Source organism: Eufriesea mexicana, unplaced genomic scaffold (genome assembly GCF_001483705.2).
Source record: "Eufriesea mexicana isolate 0111107269 unplaced genomic scaffold, ASM148370v2 scaffold124, whole genome shotgun sequence".
Taxonomy (NCBI): Eukaryota; Metazoa; Arthropoda; class Insecta; order Hymenoptera; family Apidae; genus Eufriesea; species Eufriesea mexicana.
The window spans coordinates 422,916-430,939 of record NW_016908357.1 but is presented as its reverse complement, the minus strand read 5'-3'; the positions used below and the strand labels follow the sequence as shown (position 1 = coordinate 430,939).

Below are 8,024 nucleotides of genomic sequence, written 5' to 3'. Positions count from 1 at the left end.
CGGCGGCGGCGGCGGCAGCGGCAGCGGCGGTGGCGGCGGGCCAGGACACCACCAACAACACCACATCCCAGACCACCACCACCACCAGCCTCGGCCATCAGCCGACAACGCCCATGACCCCAATACAGATGACCCCGCCGCCTCTGACCCCACACCATCCCCACCACCCGCATCTCCCTCCTCTAATGCACCATCCGCATCATCACGCAACCTCCGTCCCGGCGGCGGCCCACCATCCGCACGCGGGGATGAGCATGCACTGAGCCCGGTGGGGCCCGGAGCCGGTGCCTGCAGTTCCGCTGCCGCAACGGCCCTGGGCTCCCCCCTATCCTACCCCCTCAACCTGAATCTCGTACAGAATCACGCTGCTGCTCACCAGACCATCTCTCACCATCACGCCTCCTCCGCCCCTGTCCCCGCCACCACAGCACCCCCTCATCATCAACATCCCAACCATCATCACCATCACCACCATCACCACCATCATCATCAACACCAACATCAACAACAGCACTCGCGTCAGAGCAATTCCTATTCCGTGCAACAAAATCCTGGCACGCCGGGGACCGCGCAGACTCCCTCACCCTCGTCCCCCGCGCCTGTACATAGTCTCTAGGTTGACGCGTTGCCTTTTCGCTCCGTTCCATCCACTATCGGCTCACCGCCTCTCTCTCTTCCTCCACCCCCGACCCCCGACCCGTTTACGGCAGCGATCGTCACGGACGGTGCTCGCGCGAAACGACGCTTCTTTGCCCGTTTCTTAAATTCGATTCCGTTCGATTCCAACCGATTCGAAACCCTTCGCCTTTTTCCACCGTACTACCGCCAATCTCCGTGTACAGCTGCTGATCGCTGCCCCTCCGTCGATTCGCCCCTTCTTCCTCCTTCACCGTTCCTCGCCGTCTTTCGTCGCTCCCGTCTACCCGAATCTTACCGAATCTCTCCGTTTCTTGTAAATACTTATACATAGCGCGTGAGAAAGATATTATATTAATTCTGCGGTGTAATGTTAAGCGGTGTAAAAAAAGTTCTATATAAACGCACTGTCGCGCTGTACTATACACTCGCATCTACGTAGACACACGCATACATACATACATACATACATACATACATACACGCACACGCACACGCACACACAGAGACACGCGCGCGCGCGCGCGCGTGCGAGCGAGCGAGCGCGCGCAAATAGCTGCATGAACAACGAGATGCGCTCGTTGTGTCGTATCGCTCTCGCGTTTGTCTTCTCCTCCCGATAGTTCCGGGTGTATGCGACGAGATATCGACCTAACGAACGGCGCGAATAGTACGAATCTCGAATTCGTACGGCATTCAGAGATTTTCCTCCGAACAGGTTCCAAACGGGAATCCCGACGAAACCCGGACGCGGTACCGATTCCGTCGAACGACGAGAACCTATCGGGCTTTCATTGTCCCGTTTCGATTCTTTCCTCTGCCGTGCGATTACGTTTGGAACTTGAAGTTCGGGCCAAATTATCGCGTCGATCCACGAGAATCCCTTCGATCTTAATATCAATATATTATGGATTAATTATTATGAATTAATTAATTAATTAATTATTAATTATTATCATTAATTATTATTAATAATTATTATTGATGTATTATTATAAAAATTATAAATTCATTTTAAGAGAGATAAAGAGAAAATAAACGATGCTTTTGTGAGTAACGATGGTGTGCCTCGATGATTCCGTCTTCGTGATCGTGTTCTCCACTAAATCTAGTCTATCATCCCTTAGCTCTGCCATAGTTCCTGCCGCTGCCACGCTTCGGAGACGTGCATCGCCGTTGCTGCCGGACGTTCTGGTCGTAGAACGCTTCGCTCCCCGTCTCTCGACGAGCAACGCAAGGATCCTCGCTCTATACCGTTCGAACCGTGATCGACGGCAAAGTAAGTTCAATGATTCTAATCCTCCGACTTGCCGGTGCCCGTTCCCCTAACCCGTAATAACCCCTAATCCCTAACCCGTCCGAAATATTCGTTTCCTCGATCAAGATCCTCCTGGTTCATTCCTGGTTCCAGACACGCTTCTCCTCGTCGAGGAACACGATTAATAACTTGGTTGCACGCGCGATTTGCATTAAAATTATTAGCCAGCGGTTTCTCCTTTTGTCGGTTCGCGATGCGAAATCGCTGACGTGCGTCTCTTTTTCCTTCCACGATCTCCTTACCGTGATTAACCCGAAAAGCCTTTTTATCCACTCTCCGATACATTCCTGTTGGCCTATTTCTACCGGTCCACAGAGAGCTCGCTACGTATCCGAGCACTCGCCGTTATTACCGAGGATGACTCGGCTTGTTCGATCCCTGGCCCGGCCTTCCTTCGCTAATGCCTAAATAATGACGTATATACGCGACATGCAGCCTTATAAGCTCCGATAAATTTAATTACCCTTGGTTCCCGTGCGTAACGTCCGCACGTAATTTCCTTTTAATCGCGTGTCGTTAAAGAGAAATGCGAGCCAGCTGAATCGAACTACGGACTTCTATAGACAACCGCGATAAGAATGCAACGCGCGCAAGTGCTGCTCGTTCGTTTAAGCAGCACGAGACAATTAGATGGATAGTAATTCGCGCGTGGAGAATCGAACGATCTGACGATGACAGAGCGTAACGGACCCGTAAACGATCCCCATTTGCGGTGAGTTCTTTAAATCGGATCAATATGGCAGAGATTACGGAATAAGATCGTTATGCAAAGTAGTCGCGGAGGGTCCGATGCGTCGAGACGCTGCGGTCCGCGGGGGGTGCGGTTAATGTCGAATTGCCAACAAGCGCAGGGGATGGCTTTTTCAGTGATTTAACAAAGAAGGGTGAACGTTTGTTATTCAATTTGCGATCCCCTCGGTACCAGCCATTGCTCCATTTCTCTACCCACATATCATCGTGCTTTTACGACCGTCACACTACCATTCCAGCTCGATCGACCGCTCTTTCTTCTAAGCTCACGGACGCAACTCCCGTTTATTCGTCTTTTATTTCCCGTTTATTACGAACACCTTCGTCCCGATGAATCGAATTTGTAAGGAACGAAATTACGGATATAACCCGACGTGGTTAACGATAGTCTCGTACGCGAGAATATTATAGCAAATCGTAAGATTACGTTTCTAAATATCAGGGCGATAACGCGAACGATAACCATATTCGTGCATCTCCGTACAGACTAATCGTAATTATCAATTACCGAACGATATATCGAAATGATAACCATGTCTTCTTTCTGTCACAAGGAACCACCAGGCGCTGGCTGCATTCCCGCTCATCAAGGAAACCACAACGACATCGGTACATCGAGAAAAGAACGATTCAGTCGTATTTCCTTGATAATTTACATCTATTTTTAAGTACAATTGTGACGTTGTACAATTATTTCTATCAAATAAAAAATACGTACAAAAACCAAATCAATATGTGTTCGTTATTTTATTACCACATTCTATTTTCAGCGAGTATATGAAATAAAAAATTATTGAAAACGTTACATCGCATACAATCAAATTAAGGAAGGATAAAATTTGGTCGGAGAAAATTTATTCGACGTGCCACCTCTTGCAGAGTTATATTCTCCTGATACAAAATCGCGAGATTGGCCCAAAGGTCGCCGGAAAAAATTCCGCATGCCACCTCTTGAAGAATTATATTCTCCTGATACAAAATCGCGAAATTGGCCGAAAGTTCACACGAAACAATTCCGCGTGCCACCTCTTGCAGAATTATATTCTCCTGATACAAAATCGCGAAATTGGCCCAAAGTTCGCCGGCAAAAATTCCGCGTGCCACCTCTTGAAGAATTATATTCTCCTGATACAAAATCGCGAATCGGTCACAGACTATTCTTCGAGGCGGCAAAAGTATTGTCCGAGAATTCTTGGAAATGACGTAATTTCTCGGAACTGTCTCGGCGAGCGACCTCCTGTCATATTATGTTCTCCTGATACAAAATCGTGAAATCCGGCAGAAACTTTTCTTCGTGGTGACAAAGGTATTGTCCGAGAATTCTTGGAAATGACGTAATTTCTCGGAACTGTCTCGGCGAGCGACCTCCTGTCATATTATGTTCTCCTGATACAAAATCGTGAAATTGGCCAGAAACATTTCTTCGAGGCGGCAAAGGTATTGACCAAATAAGTCGCAAAAGTATTGACCACCGAGGCGGCAAAAGTATTGTCCAAGGCGGCAGCAAAAGTATTGACCACAAAAGCCGGAAAAGTATTGACCACCGAAGCGGCAAAAGTATTGACCACGGAGCGGCAAAAGTATTGACCAACTAAGCGGTAAAAGTATTGACCAACTAAGCGGTAAAAGTATTGACCACCTGAGCGGTAAAAGTATTGACCACCGGAGCGGCAAAAGTATTGACCAACAAAGCGGTAAAAGTATTGACCACCGGAGCGGCAAAAGTATTGACCAACAAAGCGGTAAAAGTATTGTCCAATGAACGACCTCCTTTTACATTATGTTCTCCTAATACAAAATAGCAAAATTCGCCGAGACTTATATTCTGGGGAAGGAAAAATATTGTCCGATGAACGACCTCCTTTCATATTATGTTCTCTTAATACAAAATAGCAAAATTCATCGAGAATTATATTCTAGGGCTGGAAAAGTATTGTCCAATTAACGACCTCCTTTCATATTATGTTCTCTTAATACAAAATAGCAAAATTCATCGAGAATTATATTCTAGGGCTGGAAAAGTATTGTCCAATTAACGACCTCCTTTCATATTATGTTCTCCTAATACAAAATCGCAAAAATTGGCCTGAAACTTACCATAGAATAATATCGCATGCCACTTCTTGCAGAATTATATTCTCCTGATACAATTTTCTATTTTTTGGCCAAAATCGTGTCAGGAGATTGCGTTTCTGTTTCTGGGGAATTCCAGGAAAGTGATGTTACTTTCCAAGAATTCCCGAAAATGTATTTGGCGTCTCACCTCTTACAAACTTATGTTCTCCTAATACAATTTTCCATTTTTGAGCCAAAATCGAGTTAGGAGATTGCGTTTCCGTTTTGGGGGAATTACTGGAAAGTGGCGTTACTTTCCAAGCATTCCCAAAAATTTGTTTGTTGTGTCACCTCTTACTAACTCATATTCTCCTGATACAATTTTGCGTATTTGATGAAAAATTGAATCAGGTGATTGTGTTTCTGTTTTGGGGAATTCCAGAAAAGTGACGTCACTTTCCAGGAATTCCCCAAAAATTAGTTTACAGCGTTTAAATTTTTTTCTGTGAGTAGGTTACTCCGCACTAGTTGCGTATTTTAATTGAATGGAAAGTATAAACCATATTCTGTTCAGTTTATTAATTAAATCTTCGTATGTGTATTTCGAAATTTGGAAAAACAAATTCGCTGTAAACGCAGGAAGAAGGTACGTGTAAAGAGAATACTTATTTTTGGACAAATATGGGCTCGCCTTTGAAATTCTATAGCGTTGCTAACATTGGTACCGGCTTTGCACTGTCGAGACAAAAGACCGAAAGCCTAGGTACAAGTATATGTGGCCACCCTGTGAGGCCTGCTAACAAACCTTGTGAAACTAACGACTCGACCTGGTTCTCGAAAATATCATGGTTTCGTATTTACAAAAGCTCACCCGCCTTCTGCTTCCTTCTTCTTCCTTTTATATGCCGAGCAAGAATTCAGCGCGTCCTATTCTGACAAACAGTTGGAAATTTAATTAAACCACCTCTCATTTGGCTGCACCAGGCTTCTAGCTTGATAGGAATCGAATAGCCGAAGAAACATCTAAAGTATAAGTTACATTTAGGATTCATTTTATTCCAAACTCGATCGCTGGTGTTTCGAAGGTATTATCAACTATCTAACTGTGCGAGTATCCGCGAATCTATGGAGAAACGGAAATTCTGACCGGTAATCTCGGTGGCGCGTAACGAGCGAACAGATTAGGCTGTCGTTGGATCCTGATACTCGGCTCAACGACGTGGCTAATAAAGGAGGCTAACGAGACCGGGGCATGTGGTTAACGACAATCTATCCAGGCCACCGAACGAGACTACGAGACACATGCGTGAACTGTCAAGCGACGCGTTTTCGAGAGGAACACACACCCGTGCACGAACTTGAGATACGTACATGAGCGCGGCTCCTCGGAAAGGCGCATGGTCTTATTACCAAAGTGCCGCAGCCTCGAGAAGGACCTTGTCCCGGTTCAAAGAGCTCCGTATCTTTTCGACTTTCCAAGCACGACGAGTGAACAGATCGTTATACGGTTCTAGCTTAAAATTCTCGAGTGGATCGCTCACGAACACTCGCGCAGATCGAGCATGAATTACCGTCGAATTAACGGCGGTTTCGAAGCTACGAAGGAATCCAATAGCAGCGAACGCTACGGAGATGGAGCGGTCAGCGTAGTATCGGAAGTGGCAGAAAATGGAAAATGAAGCGGTAGGTTACGTGTTTCGTCGTAACGAACTTGGGCAGACAGATTGGTCGTAGTTGTAACGCAAAACCGATAACGTTACCCGTCCGATCCGAGCTAATTGCTTGTCGTTAAAGGTCATTAAAGTATCTGGTTGGTCCATACGACACTCGCCGAGGGAGTTGGTGACGCTGCAATATTCCTCCTGGCCGGCCAATGAATCAGCATCGTTCGACAATAACTTCGTTACGGAAGTTTACCCTAATTGAAACGGCTCGCCTAAACTAATTACCATCCGATACCGATTCGCGATCAAATTATTCCGCCTGATCTTGATCCGCGTTCTCCGTTCGTCTTTCGCCGATCGCGTTCCATGCCAGATTCGTCAACCCGTTTCCTAAACGCTTTTCATCCTTGGAATACATGGCAGAAGGAAAAGTCTTTCTCGTCCGACGAACAAACTATGTTTAGAACACGGAATAACCTCGCCGTTCCGATGTCGCGCGACGCGTTCAAATCGCTACATCATATTTCTGTAACTCTGACCGAGCTGTCGCTCAAGCGAAATCGTTTTATCGTTGTCTGTCAGGTCCGGAAATTTGACGTCAAACGTGTTCCGACAACGGCAGACGGGTCGCGCCGGGACTGATCCTGTAACCGGTACATCCGTGCTCGCCTCTTCTTATACTGACCGAGTAAATTATTTTTCCACGTTTCGAAAGGAAGGCTCGATAAAAAGCGAAAGGGAAAAGAGAAGAAACGCAAAGCACGGGGAAGAAACCGTAAAATAACGCGGCAGAAACGTCGACGACGCGTTTTCGGGAGAAGGTGTTACTTTCACGTTGGAAGAAGATCGTTCCCCGTTGGATATCACGGCAGACGGTATACCTGCGAGCGTGGCGGATCGTGGGATGACTGTCAGAAATCAATTCAATTCCGTCGTATATCTGATTCAATAATCTGAGCGGGATGAGTGGGCGAGGAGGCGAGGAACGAAGAATGTAAATGCGATAAACGGAGCCTGGGACGGTACGCGCAAGAAAGAGCAGAGGAACAAAGGGCACCGTGACTTCCGGTTGACTCGCATGGTCGACCGCTGCTCGTAAATCGTTCCGACCAACGAAACCCCAACCGCCTGGGACGGAGTCGCTCACGAATCTGACAAACGATCGTTTCGAGGGAAGTCGATTAACACCTCGTACACGACCGTGTCGGCCTCTACTCGCGGACGCTCGCAACCGATTTCGATTTCGATTTCGAATCATTTGTCTTTGCCCGCAACGAGCTTTGCTACGGCGATAAAACCTGCCGAATCGACGGCTTCTCCGATCGTTTAGCCACGTTTCGATGCCCAAGTTGGCGCAATTTTATATTCCTCCGGCTATCGATCAAAAGTGTCCGGTATTTGCAGCCGGGAGATTTTCGGATAGGACCGAGAAAGAATGGTAGCGAGGCTCGACTATCGGCCGATAATTTCATGGCACATCGAGTAGGTATGTCGAGAATGGATGGAAATTAGTCGAGATGGCCGTCGAGTTCCGGAGTTAATTGATACGTCTGCACCCAGAGCAGCGGCAGAATATACACACGGGCTGGCAGAGGGAAAGA

At 46.8% G+C, this 8,024-nt stretch overlaps 1 protein-coding gene across 1 annotated transcript in view; it reads left to right on the top strand.

Moving 5' to 3' along the window:
- Sp1 (transcription factor Sp8) overlaps positions 1 to 337 on the top strand; it is a 24,723-nt gene extending 24,386 nt beyond the window's left edge. Inside the window, exon 4 of the mRNA XM_017911077.1 lies at positions 1 to 337. This exon is cut by the window's left edge and continues 11 nt beyond it. Within this exon, the coding sequence (XP_017766566.1) occupies positions 1 to 263 (263 nt within the window). The 3' untranslated portion in view covers positions 264 to 337.
- Positions 338 to 8,024: the final 7,687 nt, after the last annotated feature.